This window comes from Podospora pseudocomata, chromosome 6 (genome assembly GCF_035222375.1).
Source record: "Podospora pseudocomata strain CBS 415.72m chromosome 6, whole genome shotgun sequence".
NCBI classification, from domain to species: Eukaryota; Fungi; Ascomycota; class Sordariomycetes; order Sordariales; family Podosporaceae; genus Podospora; species Podospora pseudocomata.
Genome location: NC_085890.1, coordinates 3807455 through 3825388, shown reverse-complemented (window position 1 = coordinate 3825388; position 17934 = coordinate 3807455). Strand labels below are relative to the sequence as shown.

At 51.8% G+C, this 17934-nt stretch overlaps 5 protein-coding genes and 1 non-coding gene across 6 annotated transcripts; 2 read left to right on the top strand and 4 right to left on the bottom strand.

Annotated features, from left to right (window-relative positions):
• Positions 1 to 251: 251 nt before the first annotated feature.
• QC762_0101600 lies at positions 252 to 336 on the bottom strand. Its single transcript has one exon. It is a non-coding gene; the product is annotated as a tRNA-Gly (tRNA).
• A 45-nt stretch (positions 337 to 381) lies between these two features.
• Positions 382 to 6751, bottom strand: QC762_609930 (uncharacterized protein). The gene is made up of 7 exons (XM_062892668.1): positions 6288 to 6751; positions 5351 to 6227; positions 3613 to 5285; positions 2555 to 3556; positions 1273 to 2470; positions 869 to 1204; positions 382 to 770 (listed from the first exon to the last, which is right to left on the bottom strand). The coding sequence occupies exons 1-7, from the start codon at positions 6449 to 6451 to the stop codon at positions 603 to 605; spliced, it is 5418 nt and encodes a 1805-aa protein (XP_062741276.1). The 5' UTR covers positions 6452 to 6751; the 3' UTR covers positions 382 to 602.
• A 142-nt stretch (positions 6752 to 6893) lies between these two features.
• Positions 6894 to 10837, bottom strand: PRP22 (DEAH-box ATP-dependent RNA helicase prp22). The gene is made up of 4 exons (XM_062892667.1): positions 8871 to 10837; positions 8558 to 8818; positions 7920 to 8505; positions 6894 to 7864 (listed from the first exon to the last, which is right to left on the bottom strand). Exons 1-4 carry the CDS (start codon positions 10679 to 10681, stop codon positions 7013 to 7015), a joined length of 3510 nt encoding a protein of 1169 aa, XP_062741275.1. The 5' UTR covers positions 10682 to 10837; the 3' UTR covers positions 6894 to 7012.
• Positions 10838 to 10870: 33 nt separating this feature from the next.
• Positions 10871 to 12292, top strand: QC762_609910 (uncharacterized protein). The gene is made up of 3 exons (XM_062892666.1): positions 10871 to 11178; positions 11303 to 11370; positions 11426 to 12292. Exons 1-3 carry the CDS (start codon positions 11121 to 11123, stop codon positions 11777 to 11779), a joined length of 480 nt encoding a protein of 159 aa, XP_062741274.1. The 5' UTR covers positions 10871 to 11120; the 3' UTR covers positions 11780 to 12292.
• A 256-nt stretch (positions 12293 to 12548) lies between these two features.
• On the bottom strand, positions 12549 to 15903 carry QC762_609900 (uncharacterized protein). The gene is made up of 3 exons (XM_062892665.1): positions 14167 to 15903; positions 13702 to 14080; positions 12549 to 13649 (listed from the first exon to the last, which is right to left on the bottom strand). The coding sequence occupies exons 1-3, from the start codon at positions 14357 to 14359 to the stop codon at positions 12773 to 12775; spliced, it is 1449 nt and encodes a 482-aa protein (XP_062741273.1). The 5' UTR covers positions 14360 to 15903; the 3' UTR covers positions 12549 to 12772.
• QC762_609890 (uncharacterized protein) lies at positions 15759 to 17866 on the top strand. The gene is made up of 2 exons (XM_062892664.1): positions 15759 to 16397; positions 16473 to 17866. The coding sequence occupies exons 1-2, from the start codon at positions 16330 to 16332 to the stop codon at positions 17644 to 17646; spliced, it is 1242 nt and encodes a 413-aa protein (XP_062741272.1). The 5' UTR covers positions 15759 to 16329; the 3' UTR covers positions 17647 to 17866.
• The last annotated feature ends 68 nt before the right edge of the window (positions 17867 to 17934 follow it).

Below are 17934 nucleotides of genomic sequence, written 5' to 3'. Positions count from 1 at the left end.
GATTATCGTCGATAGACCCAACAACAGAGACTCGGCATTGTAACGCGGTGTCGTGGGAGAATACTATCCAGACCATAAAGGTGTAACCAGCCACCTTACTCAGAAATCTTCCAGTCAGCTAATGAGTGGTTGTATTATATGGCAAAGCGACCCCTAAACCCCTAAATGTCGCCACTCCACCAGACCATCAAGTGCTGCCGGATATGTGGTGGAGATTTGCTCCCAACAGATATCTTAAATCACCAAATACGGCGCGGTTAGTTTAGTGGTTAGAATCCTCGCTTCCCATCTCATGTGGACAAGCGAGGGACCCGGGTTCGAATCCCGGATCGCGCAATTGCGCCGTTAGTTTTTTTCAACCTACCTTCTACAGTAGGTATACTACCTACTCTCTTCACAGATTGTTTGCTCCTTTTTGGTGAGTTTGTGCTTGATCATGCCGGTGTATTATATACTATCTCCAGTTCAAACCACTCTACAGCACTGAAGGCCCCTGTAAATTGGCAATAAAGATCGCCAGAAGGTTGGACGGCAACCGAATTCCGCTTGCTGATCCGACAAGTGTTTCCTTGTGAGACAGCTCGAGACAGTCGCCGCCTATCCTATGGCGTCGCCCTAACACTATACCTCTCCGGCGAGAACCTCAACAACCCCTGCCTCTCAAGCGTAGCAGGGTCCACAAACAGCCTGACATCGATCCTGTCAGTGTAGATGTTAAACACTCGAAAGATAATGTACACAGCGCCTTTTTGTTCGCAGATTGCCTGCATCTAATTTCGGAAACAAAATGTCAGTTGTTTGTGTGACATCTCTGTCTCTCACGAATCTCCGAATGATAATGTTGACAACGAGGAAAAAGAAAACGTACCTTGTTATACTGGCCAGAGCTCATGTAAAATGGCTCGTCACAGCCCTGAGATGTGCACTTCACTTCAATGTAGTACTTCTTCGGCTGCATCGGGTTCCCGGCTTGCTCGCCGGTGTTGGACGATCGAGGAAGGTACCCTTTTTCGGTCAGGAGCGTCGTGAAAGCGCCAGTGTCATCGAAATATTCAAGGTCGGATGTCTCATTAAACCCTGACCAAGTGTCTAGGTTGGCATAGGTTGGATGAACAGTGACACGGTCTCGGAGCCTGCTCGTCCAGTTGACCTCTGCGCAGAAACCTGGCAGTTTGGGCTCCAGTGTCTTGAGAAGTTCAAGAATCTAGCCGCATAAGAGAGTAAATGTCAGCGCAGTTCGAGATATAGTTAGATATCAGGCAGCCAACTTACAAAGAGCTCACCGGCGGCACCCTGTTGCCAAGTCAAGAACCTCCAGAGCGGGTTTGCAGTATCTTTGGTGGGGGGGAGTTGGCCTCTCAAAGGTGATATGTCGAGGTTGCCGAAGTCTGGGAATCGCAACTGCTGGCCAGCTGATATCATGTGGCTCAAGAGTTCCCGATACTGCTGCGTGCTTGAGCTTGGAGTAGAGTTTAGTTCCCGGGGTCCTGACCTCCAGTTTGGGGATGGCTGAAAGTATCCTGTCTGAGGAGTCGCAAAATCCCCGCTCGGAGACCAGCGCGCATTTCGGGGGTTGGCAGGGACTCTGAGAGGTGTTTCGGGTTCCGTTCCAAGTGGTGTGTAGATTATGCCACGACCCGCAGGTGTTGATGGTGAGGATGACAATACCGCGACCGATCTGGGGGGGGTGCGTGGTTCAATGCTCAAACCATCAAGTTCACGCTCAACTTCATCCAAGATCTGATCCGCATCAGCGTACTCGTCCTCATCGACAAACCCGTTTTCGTGTGCAGCAAAATCGTCCTGAGCAATCTCGTCATGATCAGAGTATTCGACATCATCAAAGACGTCGTCTCCCTCAAACACGTGGGCAGCCTCTTCCGGGCCAATATTAGACAGCCCCTCGACGCCATCAAAGACGTCATCTCCCTCGTATACATCGCCTTCCTCATCATCTCCAAGGCTTTCCTGAACGTCGTCTTCGAGGACACCAACATTCTCCTCAGCCTCTGGGACACTCTCATCCTCGTCTTCATCAAGGTCTTCTACCAAAGCAGGAACATCAACATCATGAACTCCTTCACGCTCCAGAATTCGCGGCAACGACGCAAACTTGGCATTCAAAACCGCCGTAACCACCCTGACCGCTCTCCCATCCACCGGCTTCGTCTTTCCCGTCCCGGGATCCGTCATAATCCACTCCATCAACTTGTAAGGCAATTTGTGCTGGATGCAAACATCCTGATCAGTCTCGTCATGCGGGATATAGATCGTCAAGCAGGATGGTGGAGAGGTCTCCCCTTCCTCGCCTTCTTCGGCGATGTACATATCGCTCTTTTCCAGCGGCACAACATAGCTTTCCCCATCCATTTCCAGGACAAGCTGTGCGGAAATGTCGTCTGTCTCCCAGGTCTGTGCCCCACGCAGCTGCGCATAGAGCTTACACCCATTGCCCTCTTGATACCGTGGACTGCGAAAGAACTTGGCCACCCTACAACAGGGAGTCAGTATGCTGAATGTTCGGTCAAAGGTTGATATAGAAGGTAAATCTCACCTCAAAATCTCATGTGCCTTCTTTCTGATATCGAACAAAGGGTTGCCGATGGGAACCTTTGGCCCAGCCCCAAGACAAGGCACCTCCCGTACCATCTTCGAAAGGTACCGCCCCGTAAGACCAGCCCACTCGATAAAAGCCTGCAAATCATGCACCTCTTCCATGTCAAAGTCCAGCACCCTTACCTGGTGCCGAAATTCTGCCATCGGCCCCTGGCGGTCAATAATCATGAAATCGGTGGCGGCGCCGACAAGCTTCTCTCCCACATCCGGACAAGTAACTGGCAAGCAGTTTTGCTTCACAAGCTTCTTTGGCTTCATGGTCTTCAACAATTCTTCTGGTGCCATCGGGAGAAGGCTGCTGAAGGCAAGGAGTTGCGTCTTTGCTTCTTGATAATCGACGCGACTGTTGGTGTCTAGTCGCAGGAGCAACTCGTATATCATGTTGATTTTGAGCAAGTCAACCCCAATCAGGTCCACGAAGAACTCTTTCAAGTCAGGGTACTGCTCACGCAGATTGGCCTTACCGCGGAGTCCCGCCTCGGTCGACCAGACACAGTCAGCTGGGCTGTACCACGTGGGCTCGCCGTCATTGCATGGCTGGTAGAATACCAACGCTTTGTCCGCAACCCACTTCCTGACCTCCTCTATATCGTCTTCTTTCGATGAAATACACTTTCGGAGCCTCTTGTAGTGGCTTCGAATGAGTGGCATATCCATACAGTTGTTAACCTTCAAGTGTTGCAACTCAAGGACAAAAGCCATATGATCGCAGGATGAAACTTTGACAGTTTCACGGAAAAATGTCAAAACTGTGGACAAAGACTTGCTAGCATCATCCGAAAAGGCCTGGCTATACAATGCGTCAAGTGGTAGCCTATGCCTCATGTCGGCTGGCGCATCAAGCAGACAGCTCCGCGTCGCTACCACCCATTGCGGAGAGGTGCCAAATTCTCCGGGAGTAGAAGGAATGTACGTGAGAGGAGAATCTGCGAAAACGCGCCTAAAGGCTTGTCAGCGGGTTCGTTGTTGCGGGCTGGTCAACGATGATAATCTTACCTCACATGTTCAAGGGCCTCGGAAATATCATTGCTGACCAGACACTTGGCTTGAATCGCCGCATATAGCCGCAGGATCCGAGAAGGCTTCATCAATAGAGATGCTGCTTTCAACGCTATACTCCTCAGTATGATCAAGTAGAAAAGCAGATCATCATCCATAATGATATTGAATTTGGCCAAGAAATTCCAGCTGCCTATCGTGTTGGCCAGGCTAATCTCGAGTTGCAAGAATCTGGAGCCATGGGATGGCTCCAAATATCGCTGAGACAATTTCCTCAACTTTGGGGTGGGCAAAATAGTGTTTTTGAGAGGCTCTCGACTACCCCCTTCACAGAGAACCTCCAATCTACCCAGGTGTCGACAAAGGGTTTTATTGGACGCTAGACCTTCCCCATCGTATTCCCAAAGATGGTGAAGTAACCCGATGAATTTAGTTGGCTGGTGCTCTGCAACATGTAAAATCTCCTCTGACAAGGCTGGTTTCCCATTTGGGACGTCTTTTGTTGCTAATCTCAGCCGTGTTCGGATACCAATGTGTTGTTCCAACCAATTCCTCCAGCCTCTGGCCGCATCTTCACCAGCGCGAGTGGCGTCTTCGGGTGTTTGCGGGGGTTCTTGTAGGTAATGTGGGTGAAGAAAGTTGACCTTGAGCCCAAGGGCCGCAGGACCGTAGGGATCTGACTCGTCTTCGAAGTAAACGTCGTTTGCCGTCGGCTTAAGATCCAAGTAACTGGAAGATTTCACCCAGATCACATCGTAAACGCCCAAAGATGCATCCGGAGGGTGTGTCAAATATAGAAACCGGAGCATGTCCACAGAGGTCTCACGAGAGGAGGGCCTGTGCTTAGCTTGGAACCCAATGACCAAAGATCGAATGTGGTCAGATGACGCAGAGAGAACACCAAGAGCCTTAAACAGTGCATTCCTTTCAGGTTGAACTGCGGCATCAGCTTTGATGAACTTGAGACCCAGCTCCGCCGGTATTGAGAAACCCTCTGTTGTCGTGGGGAAGTAAACACTTCCTCCTTTGGTAACGCTTGTCCAACTTCCATCAGAGAGTGGCAGAAGATCCAGAGCCTTGATTTCCCCCTCGTACTCGAGATTTCTCAGCCCCCTTTTCAGAAGTTTGGCAGCCAGCGAATGCCACTTAGCGTCCGTCTGAGGGCTCTTCATCTTTGAAGAGCGACTCCTAAGGTCAGCCTCGGCTCTTGAAATGAGGTCGACCGAAGACAGATATTTCATCCCGTAGTCCCTGAGAATAGAAAGGTCAGAATCCTGATACTCAAGTGAAACGTATGCCGCCTTCTTTTTAGGCAAGTCCTCGAAGACGGGGCGTTCAAGGTGGCCCAGCCACGAGATCTTAGAGGGCCACTGTTTAAGAGCAGTCAGGGGCCGAGGGGTCATCGACGCAAAAGGTATGATCACATCCACCTTCTTGATCTCTTTCTGCAATATTCTAGAGAACTCAGACCAAAATGAATCCCAATGGTTACCCGATAGACGAGGTAGGTATCGCATCCACTGGAACTGAAGCTGAGGATGCTCGCACATCTGCTCGGCTGCGGTAACGAAGGCCTGAGCTAGATACCGACGTAAATCTTTGTTACGTTGTGAGCTCGTGACAATGTCTTCCCGATTTGCCATTGTGACAAAATCAGTATGAATCAGAAACTGTAGGTAGAAATCGGGGTCAGATCTTATCGACTTGGGAGCCTGCTCAGCTGTGGGGGACTGACATTGAACCCAATCTTGCGGATCGGTAGAAAAGCAAAAATATCCTGAGGCTCGATGATGGGTACGGACTGGTCAGTCAAAGGGAACGCAAGGACGACCTCTGTCCGAGAGTAAGCTTTCGAGGACTCCTCTGCTGGTGAATATTTGCGGTTCTCGTTCCTGGCAAGGCCCGTTGCCCACAGCTTTGTGACATGGTAGTGATGACTGAACGTCTTGGGCTCAGAACTGTGAGTTGTCTTTGTGGTTGTGAGGACGGCTCGATTCGATATATCGACTGGCGCAGACAGAGACATGGCAGAATGACTCTCCTTGGTTCCCTCGACATCGAAGAGATGTACTTCTATGCGTCTCAACTTCTTTAGGAACAGCAGCATGGCTGGCTGAAGGTCTTTGAACTCGTTCACGATGCTTTGACGTTGGGCTGCCTGTAGCTTCTGATCAAGGTTGTTGTGCAGGGTGAAGGTCATTCTGGTGATGCCGGTAGGAGGCCTCGTCGAGTCCTCGGATTGATGCCACTCCGGTGAAATCATGCCCATACCGGAGTCACCTGATCTGTGGATAAAACAAAAGGAAAAGGGTCCCGACTGAACATGAACTTTCCAAGCAACCTTGAAGACGGACTTGAATCCGATTCCCTTCTCACCAATGTATCCTTGAGCGCCATGCTTCGAGCTCTTACCGACACTACAGATGGCCCGTAGGTTTTCTTCGGTGAAGCCATCTTCGTTACAGTCGATGACGATTTTGTCGTGATAAATAAAGAAAGCGACATACGGTTCTTGCCCGCTGGATTTCGCATGGTTGAAGTGATTGTCGTCAGCGTTCTGAAGCAGTTCAAAGATGAAACGAACATCCTTGGAGTACAGTTCTCTGGCCAGGCTGTAACGTTGAGAAGGTAAGCCACTGCCTTCCAATAATGTACCATGGGAAGATACTTGCGTAATAACACTCTGACCAATAAGTTGGTCTTTTGCCAGCAAAGCTCTCTCAACCTTCAAGCGGGTGCCCGCGTTCATTGTAGCGAGTGTTTTCTCATCGAGATGGCCATGGTCGTCGGCAATGCTCTGAACCAAATGGATAGCTTGCTGCTGGGTGAGGGTCATGCTGAATCGTTACGTTATCCAAACGAGGGAATAGAAATGGATGACAAGATAAAATTTATTGACTTGAATGATGCCTAAGGTAATTTGCATCCAGTGCAAATCTATTGATGGTGTGCGGTTGATGGGTGAGTTGCTGTGTTGAGGAAAGTGGGGTAAGTCGTGAGATATATGAGAGGACTGACTGGTATTTGGCCTCGGTGGCTCAGGGAAAGAACGCTCAAGATAATCATCAAGGTAGGAATGGCAACCCCGCACGGATTGGTGATTTGGTCTCGTTTAGTGCATCCCACACAGTATATCACACTACATGCACACTTTGAAGCTGCCGCGACTGTCGTTTGGCGCCTGGGAAAGGGCGCGCTTGGCCTCCAGCAAGGCGGCCATATATGTTGCAGGCGTGCTCCCGAAGCAATACTTTTTACATGGCGGTTGTTGAAACCCCCTTAAAATGAAGAAGTTTAAGGGTATCTTTTGGTTACCAACTAGTCAAACGCTCGAATAGAATGCATATGCTGTCTTGTCCAACTCCAGACTGATGATGCAAATAACAACCAACACCATCTAACCCCATGTTCCACCACCACCACCACCCCTGCCTCCTCTCTTCTGAGCGCTGAGACGCCAATCATCCTCCCCGCCATACCGGTTATGGAGCGGCTGTATCCTTTCTGCCGCCTTCCTCTTCGACAGCTTGTCTGTTGGTGCCAACTTGAAGAAGGTAGGCGCCGCGTCAATAAGCCACTTGGGCTCAATCGCCGTGGTGAAGTGCATGTACTCCCTGGTGGTGAGCACTAACGTGTGGTAAATCACCCATTCCGCCTGCTTCCCGAACAGCGCGGAGCTCGGGTGCAGGTACACGGGTGTGCCTTCTGTCAATGTCTTGTATCCCTCCTGAGGGTCCTTGCGGGCTGTGTTGCGGAAGAAACCGCTGCAGAGAGCTTGGCGGACCCTGTCTGTCTCGCGTCCACAGCTGACGATGGGGTGACGATGACGATTCATGATCTTGACGATCTGATCCCGCACATCCTTGGCACGGCGCATCGAACGGGCCTGAATGAAGTTCTCGTGACACCAGGTTGAAGAGAAGCCGTGATTCTTCCACGAGTTGTACACGTTCAACAGTGTCAGATGGTCGCCGTGTGGGTCGTGGAACTTGGCCTTCTTCTGGTCCGCTTGGTTTTGCTTGTCTTTTGGCCGGTAAAAGATGGTGCTGAGGTTGAGCATGGCAACAATGCTCACAACTTCATCCGAACAACCCTTATCGACTGAGGAGATCAAGACCTTGGAAAGAGAAGGCTCCATGGGGAAGTCGGCCATTTTTCGCCCGAGGCGAGTCAGCAGACCTTCGTCGTCCAGTGCTCCTAGGGCATAAAGCTCCTCCAAGGCTGTAAGCATAGTGTTGACGGGTGGAGGCTAAAGCACAGTTAGTAACCCAATAAGTCGGAGCTGTGGGGTTGCAACAACATACATCCATAAAGTCAAAGCGGATAAGGTCGTTGATGCCCATGGCCTTGAGCATGAGGATAGTGTTGGACAAGTTTTGTCTTTGGATTTCGGGAATAGTCGTCGGAAGCATCTCGGACTGGTAGGCTGCTTCGGTGTACAGCCGGAAGCACTTGCCGGGTCCTGTGCGGCCGGCGCGACCTGCTCGCTGATTTGCCTGCGCTTGGGAGATAGGGGTGACGATGAGCGAGTCCATGCCGAGTTTGGGATCATAGGCGTTTTGTTTGACGAAACCAGGATCGATGACATAGTAAATATGATCAATCGTAATCGACGTTTCGGCAATATTGGTAGCAATGACGACCTTTCGGCTGCCAGGCGGTGCAGGGTCGAAAATCCTACTCTGCATTTCGCTGGGAAGGGCAGAGTAAACAGGGAGAATGATGAGTTCCGGCACTGACGGTCCTAGTGCTTTCATGCGTTCAAACAAAATCTCACAGGACGTGTCGATCTCTTCTTGACCTGTCAAGAAAAGAAGAATATCACCCATGGGTTCGCTCAGGTGGATTTGCATGACGGTCGTCAGCGCAGCATCGAGATAATCAGATTCCCTAAAGATCGTTAGCACCCAACTCACATTGCACGTGGGAGATCCTGACTTACGGTTCACGAGAGTAGAGAATCTCGACAGGGAAGGTTCGTCCTGGAATGGTAAAGATGGGACAGGCATTGAAGTATTCGCTGAATTTATCGGCATCCAACGTAGCACTGGTGACGATGACCTTGAGGTCCTTCCGGCTCTTCATGGTCTTCTTCAACAAAGCAAACAGAACGTCAGTGGCAATAGTACGCTCGTGTGCTTCGTCCAACATGATGACTGAGTATCTCCCCAGTTCAGGGTCGATCAAAATCTCACGTTCCAACCTAGAGCATGTCAGCAGCTATTGGGGTGCTAAACAAATGGGCATCAACTTACATGCCGTCCGTCATGTACTTGATCTTCGTCGCCGGGCTGGTTACATCCTCGAATCTGATTGTGTACCCGACCTCCTCACCCAGTCGACAGCCAACCTCCTCAGAGACACGCTTGGCAACCGAAACGGCAGCTACACGACGAGGCTGCGTGCAGCCAATAATGCCATTGCTGGTAAAGCCGGCCTCGGCGAGGTATTGGGTAAGCTGAGTGGTTTTTCCGGAGCCAGTTTCACCAACGACAATCAGAACTTGGTTCTCTCTGACAGCGTTGATCAGTTGTTCCCTGAAAGCGAAGACAGGCAAAGACTCTCGCTGCTCCTTGATGGTCATGTCGGACCTTTTGCCCGTGGGCTGATCCTTGGGCACCACGGCCCTCTTCCATTCGGGCACAGAATCAGACTCTGCTTGGGTTGCCTGGGCACGCCGTCGCAAGTCGCTAGCAAATTGTCGGTTCTCGGGATTAGCCATTGGATCCTGCCATTGGGACAAATCGACCTTTGTTTTTTGCTGCTGTTCTTCGGCTTCCTGCTGCTTCATCTCCTTTCTTTCCTTGGCAAGGTTGGTGCCGGCCATAGCGGCACGATTCATGGAGCCATCTGGGGCCTTGACAACGCGGATGGGTGATAGCTCGAGAGACTGTTTGGTCTGTCCGGCCAGAAATGGGGGTTCTTCGTCACGTATCTCGATGTCGACGTCCTCTTCCAACTCCATCTGCCCTGTACCGTCAAGGGTTGACTTGTACTCTTCCTCCAAATCTGGGTAGTCTGAGGCCTTTGCAATTCCAGCAGCAATCATTTGTCGAATCTCCCATCTTTCAGGCGAGGTCATTCTCTTCTTCTGTTGCCGGGCAATAGCAGTCGCCATGAACGAACCTGTCGGGTCGTTTCCTCCTGTTGGTCCACCACCCAGGGCCATCATATTGGCGCCCGATCCCATCCTTATTTGGGGCGCCATATCCACGCCTGTCTCCTGGTCGATATCCTTCATTGACAAGCCTACCCTGTTGCCCTCGATCTTGACAACTTTGACCTTGACATTTTGCCCTCGCGTCACGACATCTTCTGGGTGGTTGACTCGCTGACCAAACGCCGAGATGTGCACCAAGCCGTCAACCTTCCCCTTCACACCATGAATGTTGACAAAAGCGCCAAAGTCCTTTACACCTGTGACATGACCGTCGTACACCTTGTTGAGCTGTGGAGTATCGTCGAGATCGCGGGGAGGTGGCCGTCGATACGCATTGTCGTCGTCTCGGTAGCGGTCAATTCTCTGCCGTCCTCGTTGTGGAGACCTCGATCGGGATCTGGACCGTGACCTGTACCTGTCCTTGCGTTTTCGCCTCGAGTCCTCGCGGCGGTCATCTGGTGTTCTGCTTCGTTTCCTCGGCGGTCTTTCTTGATTGCCATTCGATAGTTTTGGCGCAAGGCTCTCGAGCATAGCGAATGTGTCATCGATAGCTTCCACTTCTACCTCCTTGTCGGGAATCGCGAGCCCTTTGAAGACCTTGGTAGTCTCTTCGGCGGATCGATCATGGCGCTGGCTGCTGTCGTCGTTGGTTCGGTTCTGTTGTCCTTTGAACTTTGGATGCATAGTCCTGACTAGCCTGTCTATGCTATCGACCAAACTCGGCGGGAAGTCGCTGGCACCGACCGAGGCCAGCTTGGCCTTGAAGCCATCGAGAGAATCGCATTCGAGGCGCTGGGCGATGAGGAACTCGGCCAATGTTTTTTCGCTAACGCCTAGATGGTTTTGCAATTCCGACGTGATCTTGGAAACGAGCGAAAGCAGCTCGAGGGACTCCAAGTCGTCCATTTTGTCGGTATTGGGTTGGATAGTCTGAAGCCAAGGTGATGGATCACCAAGAGCTGTTGGAAGTTTGAGTACCACCTATCGCATGCTCCAAATCAAGGTCGCGTCGCTCGCGCTGGAGATTCTGCCATCAATTTCCCGACCGCCTTTTGCAGCAACCCTAACCCTCCCAAACCTTGCTCCCCAGGCACGCCACTCCAATGTCCAAGCCCAGACCAAAAACAGTCAAGCGTCATACAAGTTACGCAAGCCCCCCCTGGCACAGCTGACCTCTCGGACCCATATTCTTGCATCACTGACGCAGCTCCGCGCCCTCGAACCATCATCACCCGAACACACCACTTCTTGTCATTCCTGAGATTCCTCACCAGAACACCGAATTCTACACTACAACAAACACACTCACTTCTCCAACAAAGCCCTCTTTTACCTATCCATTGCCATGTGCTCGACCGACCTCTTCCTCGGCATCCTGGCCATCCTCTTTCCCCCGCTCCCAGGTACGCGAACCCTGCCCCACCACTATGTCATGTCATGATGGTTGCCTTTCGCGCTGCGTCAACACCATGGCCATAAATCTCAACGGTCAACAGTTCCAAACTAACGATACTTTTTACTCACTAGTCTGGGTAAAGCGCGGAATTTGCTCTGCCGACTCCCTAATCAACATCCTCCTTCTCTGCTTGGGTTTTGTAAGTCGCCTCCCCCGATCTAGCTCCATGAATCACTCTCCTAACCATCCTCAAGATCCCTGGCCTAATCCACGCCTGGTACATCATCGCCAAGTACCCCGACATCCCCTACGACTACGACTACCAAGCCCCCTCCAACGCCGAGCACGGCCGCGTCTACGTCTTTGTCCACGACAACAACCACCGTCAAGGCCACCCTCACCAAGGTCAACCCCGTCTCCAAAACCAGCAACCCAAAGCCCATCCTCAGCCAAACTACGGCACCACAGCCCACAACAACAACCACAGCAGTGGTCACGAAGAGGGTGTCGCCCCTGCCGCTGGCCCCTCCTCAGGAGGTCCTCCCCCAAGTTACGCCCAGGTTGTCGCCCAAGGTCCCGGAGACCACAAGGTTCAGACCCAAGATTAGAAGTTTCGTCTTCCTTCTTACCACAGTTTCACTCCATCTCTTCAACGGAACGCAACCACCGCTGCTGCCAAGGTCACAGCAACAATCAACCCGATCAAATGGTGGGACTGGACCTAGGATGTCCCAGATGAGTCGGATCTCCCCATGCCGCCACGGTGCTCGCGGCCTTGTTGCGCGGAGGACTGGAGGGGAAGTGTGACCTGGAGCAGGAGAAACTCGAGGGCTGGTGACGCCACCACGGCTTCGGGTTGGCGTACACGCAGAGGGAGCAGGAGGGTGAGCTGGATCCCGTGGAGGGGAAAGCTCTGGTGATTTCTTTGGACACGGTGGCTTTGATGTTTTGGGTTTGGGCGGCTTCTTTTGTTTCATTTTGGTCAGGCGTCTACGTTGTGGGGTCATGGATGGGCTGGGTGGCACGATGGGATGGATGTATGACAAATGCAAGAGGGTTGAAACGGAACCGCTATAGGCTTGTGTAAGTGGGTATGTACAGGGTACAAAACGAATATCATGACACCTTGAGCGACCTCTCTTCCAGGACTTCAGTGTCTTGGATTTTTCTTGAGCGATGGTGCCGATTAAAACAGCATGACGCTGTCCATTATATGGAGTTGTAGAGTTTCATATTAGTCACGCATAATCTCAGATGCCTTGAACAAACAAACATGGAAATGCTACCTACAGGTCTCTGTGTAGCTTCAAATATTGAAATGAACAGACGGTTATTGACTTGATCACCTATTAACCTTGCAACAGCAGTGACATTTTCCCTCCCTGTTCACATCCTGATCACATTCAGGTCACCGGAAGCAGGACTCATAAAGATGGCATTTCTCGACGCACTAAACTCAAGTTCTTGTCCCGAATCCTAACCCGAAGTCAACGCCATGCCTCTTCATATTTCCATCGCAGATTCCCATTCATCTCCATACGATGTAACCCCAACGCCATCCATTCCCCCTTTTTTTGCAGCGAAAGTACCCCAAAAGGAAATCAATCATCCGCCTCATCCTCACCCACCGCCAACTCAAGCAAATCATGCCTATCATGAATACTAGGCCCAGGTCTCTCATTCGGCACCGGCTCCTTCCAATACCTCATCAAATCCTGTGGCAAAAACGTATAAAAGCTCGGCTTGATTCCCTTGACATAGCGAATCACCTTGAAGGTCCCACCCCCAGGAAAAGTGCAAGTCGAAACCCCAATCGTCACCTTCATGCCCACCCTCAGCTGCTCGAGAATCAGCTCTTCAAGAATAAACGAGGACTCCTCCTTGGCTTCTTCATCGGTGAGCTTGTCAGTGACGTCCCACCCGTCTAGGACAATAACTGGGTGACCTTGCATTGTGCCACAAGCCTGGATGGGAGGGGTGGATGGGTTGGACTTTCTGAGGTGCTCGCTGACGACGGCTACCCTTTGGCGCATCTCTTTTGTGGGTGGGGTGATGGATGTGATCTCAAAGGTGCGCTCGATAGGGTTGGTCACCTCCATAGCGTTGACATTGGGCGTGCTACTACCACCAAGAGTGGGCAGGACCAAAGTCGCGATGAGAGCCACGGTGTGGAGGGCATGGTTGCGGTCGAGATTCTTGTTGTCAACAAGAAGAGAAATAGCATCGCCGTCCTCTTCCTCGCAGTGGAGTGCCACAACCGAGCGGTTGAAGGCACCCGGAACCAGTTCCAAAGCGTTGCTCACGAGACCAATCTCCTCAAAGGCTTGGTCACAAAGCTTGATGGCTCTGTGGATATCGTCGGCGTGCTCGGGGCAGACATCATGGAGGATCAGATACTTGAGAAAATTCTGGATGGTGTTCGAGGCGATCCAGATCATTTCCATCTCGCCGCCAGACATGTCAAGGACTTTGTGAGACCTGGTTGGGTTAGTCAATACCACCCAGCACCCGAAAGCAACAAAACACTCACATGAACCCAGCCACAACCCCCGTAAAGTCCACATCCCAATGCTCAGAACTGGCCGGATGATAGAACCGACCACCACCCTCCCCCCCACGATGAATCACATCATCTGACACCATGTCCCTCAGCTCGCCCTTGGTAGACTCCCGGATCAGGTCATCAGGCAGCTTATCCGCCCCCTGGAACTGGCGAGCAGTGGCATCGACACCGCCAAGGATGAGGTACTGAGTAAAGACCTGGTTTCGGACGGCATCCAGGCGGCGCCGGGCACGGTACCGTTGGATGCCCTCTTCGATGCGCTCCACAAAGGAACGGTCGGGAGAATAAACCAGGTTCTTCTCATCCCAAGCCTCGGCGGGAGTCATCACCGGCTCACAGTAATACTCTGTGATGGATGTTAACTACATGGCATTACAAAAAGGTTGGAGTGTATTATGATGGTGCACAGCCACCTGGACAGTGTCGACTCACCCTCAAACCCGGTCGGCTTGGTGGCCTTAGATTTCTTTTTCCTCTTCTTCCTGTTCTTGCCCTTGTCGTCAGGCTTGCCCTCCATTGCTTCATTGAATAGCTTTGTCTGTTCAGAGATATCCGGGATCTTGGCGTCATGGCTCGCGTAGACCTGGTCGCCGATCGAGGCGGTGACTATCGGCGAGGAGTCCATGATTGCTGGGATACGGCTGCAAAGTATTGAGGACGAAGGGGTCGGGTGAGGGAAATGTGGCCGGGTTGCCCGAAAAAGAAAGGTTGGAATGAGAAAAGAGGCTTAGAGATGTGATATTGACGCGAGATCCAGCCCTCTAAATTCAAAAAAACAAGAGATTGAATGGGGAATGTTCTGCGAAGGCAACAACCTGGAAACAAACAGGCGGGGCGGAAGAGTTGCTCTGAGAGTTGCGAGGAAGGAGCTCAGCCCAGTCACGTTGATAATATACCGTAGACTTTGCACTTACTCCAAGGTATGAATACTCTGGTAAATTCTGCCCAGTTTCATCCCCTGTAACTGGAAGCTTCGCTTTGGGAAGGAGCAACCAGAGGCAAGTGCGATAAGAGGGAATGACAGATGGTGATATCGGAGCAATCTGGATCCACATCCGAGATGCCAGCCTAACATTCTCTTGCAAGCACGATATTAGGCAGCCATTGAAGCCTGTAGAGAAGCCGTGTGTTTGCTGACTGCCCGGTGTTTCGTTTGTTCCATGTCAAGTACTGTCAAACCACCTCAGCGGTTGCTCTCTTGGGCGAGTTTTGACCTCATCTTCAGAGGCCACCAAATCCCAAAAAAGAAACCTCTGCTCTCGTTATTGACGATGGCAGGGACCCTAGAAGCGCCAATCTCCGCAATGTTTCATAGAAATAACCCTCTTTGCTTTCTCTCAAGACATCGTCAAAGATGTTGGTGATGTTCTGCTTGGAGGAGGCCTGTCGTCAAACGGTCCACAAAACTAATGCATGCAAGCGACCCAACTGCCGGCCATCAGCTCACTCACTTCCGCTGCACTAACAGTTCTTGGTGGGTACGCTATGCAAAACCTGGTAAGGCGCTGGCAACACAGCTGAATGGCGGGGCCTCCAAGCAAGTTCAGCACCATCTGAACGGAAAACCGGCCATCTTGCAACTTGCTGACCTTTTTCATGATACGATCCAAGATGTAAGGTAGTAGGTAGATATCCGTAAGCCTCGAAGATATGAGTAAAAAATGATTCACGGTATCGCCTTGCCATCACAGAGGAACTGCGCGTGGTGTTTCTGGAAGGGTGAATGACACCCACCATGATCTTGTCGAGTCCGTATCAGGAGACAATGCGAGATGGGAGATCCTGTCTGACAGGTTGATAGCCTAGGTATGCAGGTCATGCCATGACCCGAATCCACATTGCCTCTGCAGGACACTGCGGTCAGCAGGGAGAATGATGAATGGACAAGCCTTTCACAAGGCAGATTTCGGAAGGTAAGGTAGGAAAGGGGTTGCGCTGTGTATGGGCCGTGGCTGGACAGGACGTCTCCGGTGCCGAAGTTGTGCCTGTATACGTGTGTTTCCGCCCCCCGAGGACCGCCACAGCCCGCGGGGAGCGGTGTTGATGATTTGACGGGAGACATTCACAGTTCGGGCGAGTGGGCGCAGTGACGAACAAGTCCTCCCCGACCCCTGTTTGCAGTTTGCATGAAGAGGACCCTGAGGGATGCCATTGGTTGCCCAATCCTTTGGCGCTGGCGAAGCGATCCACTATTGTGAGTGCGGAGAGACCCCTCCCCTTCATGAGATGAGATGCGCTTTTGGGAGTTGGAGGTTGGCAATGCGCTCCGCCTCTGCGATGCGCCGACCACCAACCCCCATGCCGTTCCCCCCCCCCCCGATCCGCAAAACTCCGCGTCTTGTAGAAAATGTCCGCTTTTCCCATCTCATTGACCCGCTGCTTTCCTTCAACCAACATCTCCAGAGACCATCATCGACCCTTGTTTTATGTTTTGACAGACCGACGCACCTCGATGCACCCAGCTCTCACAATTGCGGCCCGACCCCTCCCCCTAATACAAATAGGCAGCCCGCAGGCAAATCCACACACATTTGATTCGCATTTTCTCCTTGGAAACTCTGCAATCATAGAGAATCGTCCCAAAGAATCGCCAAAATGATTAGCAACAGAGAGATCCCCAAGCACGCTGATTTGCAGCCCTACAACTTCGCCGTCGCTGGACAGTAAGCGCACAGCCCCGCCTCGTCGCGCGCGCATGGCGCAAAGGTAACTGACGAACATGTTTTTTTTTTGTATAGCGATGGCACACTCTGCGATCCCGAAGGCGAGCTCTTCATCAAGCCCTGTGTCCAGCAAGAAATCGACTTTTACGAAAAGGCCTTCAAGGACCACCCCGCCTTTGCCGACTTGATGCCCGAGTATCTTGGCACCCTCGTCCTGAACGACGCATCCGATGTCCACGATATCGAGGAGCAGATCCCCGCGGCTGTTGAGCATATGACCCAGCACTTCAAGGAGGAGGCTGTCCGCATGGCCAAGCAACACGCTGCCGACGTCGCGGCGGCCGAGGCTGCCAAGGAGGCAGATGCGCTGGCTGCTAGCAAGGACAATGTCTCCTGGAAACCCAACAAGAGCCGCAAGATTGCCACGGACAAGTCAGTGGTGTTGGAGAATGCTGCCTACGGTTTCAAGCGCCCCAATATTCTGGACGCCAAGCTTGGTCAGAGACTTTGGGCAGACGATGCGCCCATGGAGAAGCGCAAGCGGTTCGACGAGATCACCAAGGTCACCACAAACGGATCGCACGGTTTTCGCATCGCGGGAATGCGCGTATACAAGGGGGGGGAGAACCCAGACGAGTGGGACCAGGAAGGCTACAAGGTCTATAACAAGGACCATGGCAGGCTGGTGGTCAACAAGGACAACGTTGTGGATGAGATTCGCAAATTCATCTTTAACCCGCGAGCGAATATCGACGAGGACCTTGGGCGGGCTGTGGCCGAGGCTTTCGTCAACGACCTGAAGAGAGTGGAACAGGTCCTTGCCAGCTCAGAAACAAGAATGTACTCGGCCAGTCTGCTGTTTACATTTGAAGGAGACGGTGATGCGCTCAGGGCGGCCATCGAGAACCAAACGCCAACAACCCCACCAAAGGAGGCTACCGAGAAGGAACCTGTTCCCCTCGCGTCCCGCGTTGACAGCGGCATCGTTATGGACGGTGAAGGAGAGATTATCCTGCCGCAGGGGAATGGTACCACGATTAATGGAGTCATTGAGGGAGACGTCAAGGTCCTCCAGCTCGCCGGGGAGGCGGAGAGCGATGACGAAGAGTTTGCCTCACTGCCAAAGATCTACTCGCTGAAGCTGATCGATTTTGCGCATGCCACCTGGGTTCCTGGGCAAGGGCCAGATGAAAACAGCCTTTTTGGCGTTAGAAGTCTTATCAAGATTTTTGAGGAGTTGGCGAAATAAAAGGAAAAGAAGACCATAGACGAATTTCCGGCGCATAGAAAGAGTGGTGCATATGCATTTGGGAATCTCATGATAATGACCGGGGGAAAGGTAAACATGATCTCGGGATCTTGGAGACAGATAGCGTTGAATTTCGAATACCCACTGCCGTACATATCAGCGCAGATTTACTCTTCTCAATCTTTTGGTTCAGTCTGTGTCACATTTCGGGAATGTTAAATGCGAAGTTGCGCGCAGAATGTAGAATTATTCCCGTCTGAAAAGAAGGTACGGCTGCCATCCTCATGT

What these genes read in the sequence shown, in the direction of transcription:
- QC762_609930 (XM_062892668.1), bottom strand. Translation starts at nt 6,451, where the DNA reads ATGACCCTCACCCAGCAGCAAGCTATCCATTTGGTTCAGAGCATTGCC. An exon ending in AAGGCACATGAGATTTTGAG is followed by an intron (nt 2,471 to 2,554) that starts GTGAGATTTACC and finishes GTTCTTTCGCAG; the next exon opens with TCCACGGTATCAAGAGGGCA. An exon ending in GCTCTGGCCAGTATAACAAG is followed by an intron (nt 771 to 868) that starts GTACGTTTTCTT and finishes TTCCGAAATTAG; the next exon opens with ATGCAGGCAATCTGCGAACA.
- PRP22 (XM_062892667.1), bottom strand. Translation starts at nt 10,681, where the DNA reads ATGGACGACTTGGAGTCCCTCGAGCTGCTTTCGCTCGTTTCCAAGATC. An exon ending in AAGTACATGACGGACGGCAT is followed by an intron (nt 8,819 to 8,870) that starts GTAAGTTGATGC and finishes GACATGCTCTAG; the next exon opens with GTTGGAACGTGAGATTTTGA. An exon ending in TCCGCTTTGACTTTATGGAT is followed by an intron (nt 7,865 to 7,919) that starts GTATGTTGTTGC and finishes ACTGTGCTTTAG; the next exon opens with CCTCCACCCGTCAACACTAT.
- QC762_609910 (XM_062892666.1), top strand. Translation starts at nt 11,121, where the DNA reads ATGTGCTCGACCGACCTCTTCCTCGGCATCCTGGCCATCCTCTTTCCC. An exon ending in CCTCTTTCCCCCGCTCCCAG is followed by an intron (nt 11,179 to 11,302) that starts GTACGCGAACCC and finishes TTTACTCACTAG; the next exon opens with TCTGGGTAAAGCGCGGAATT. An exon ending in TCCTTCTCTGCTTGGGTTTT is followed by an intron (nt 11,371 to 11,425) that starts GTAAGTCGCCTC and finishes ACCATCCTCAAG; the next exon opens with ATCCCTGGCCTAATCCACGC.
- QC762_609900 (XM_062892665.1), bottom strand. Translation starts at nt 14,359, where the DNA reads ATGGACTCCTCGCCGATAGTCACCGCCTCGATCGGCGACCAGGTCTAC. An exon ending in CAAGCCGACCGGGTTTGAGG is followed by an intron (nt 14,081 to 14,166) that starts GTGAGTCGACAC and finishes CATCCATCACAG; the next exon opens with AGTATTACTGTGAGCCGGTG. An exon ending in GGGGTTGTGGCTGGGTTCAT is followed by an intron (nt 13,650 to 13,701) that starts GTGAGTGTTTTG and finishes TAACCCAACCAG; the next exon opens with GTCTCACAAAGTCCTTGACA.
- QC762_609890 (XM_062892664.1), top strand. Translation starts at nt 16,330, where the DNA reads ATGATTAGCAACAGAGAGATCCCCAAGCACGCTGATTTGCAGCCCTAC. An exon ending in AACTTCGCCGTCGCTGGACA is followed by an intron (nt 16,398 to 16,472) that starts GTAAGCGCACAG and finishes TTTTTTGTATAG; the next exon opens with CGATGGCACACTCTGCGATC.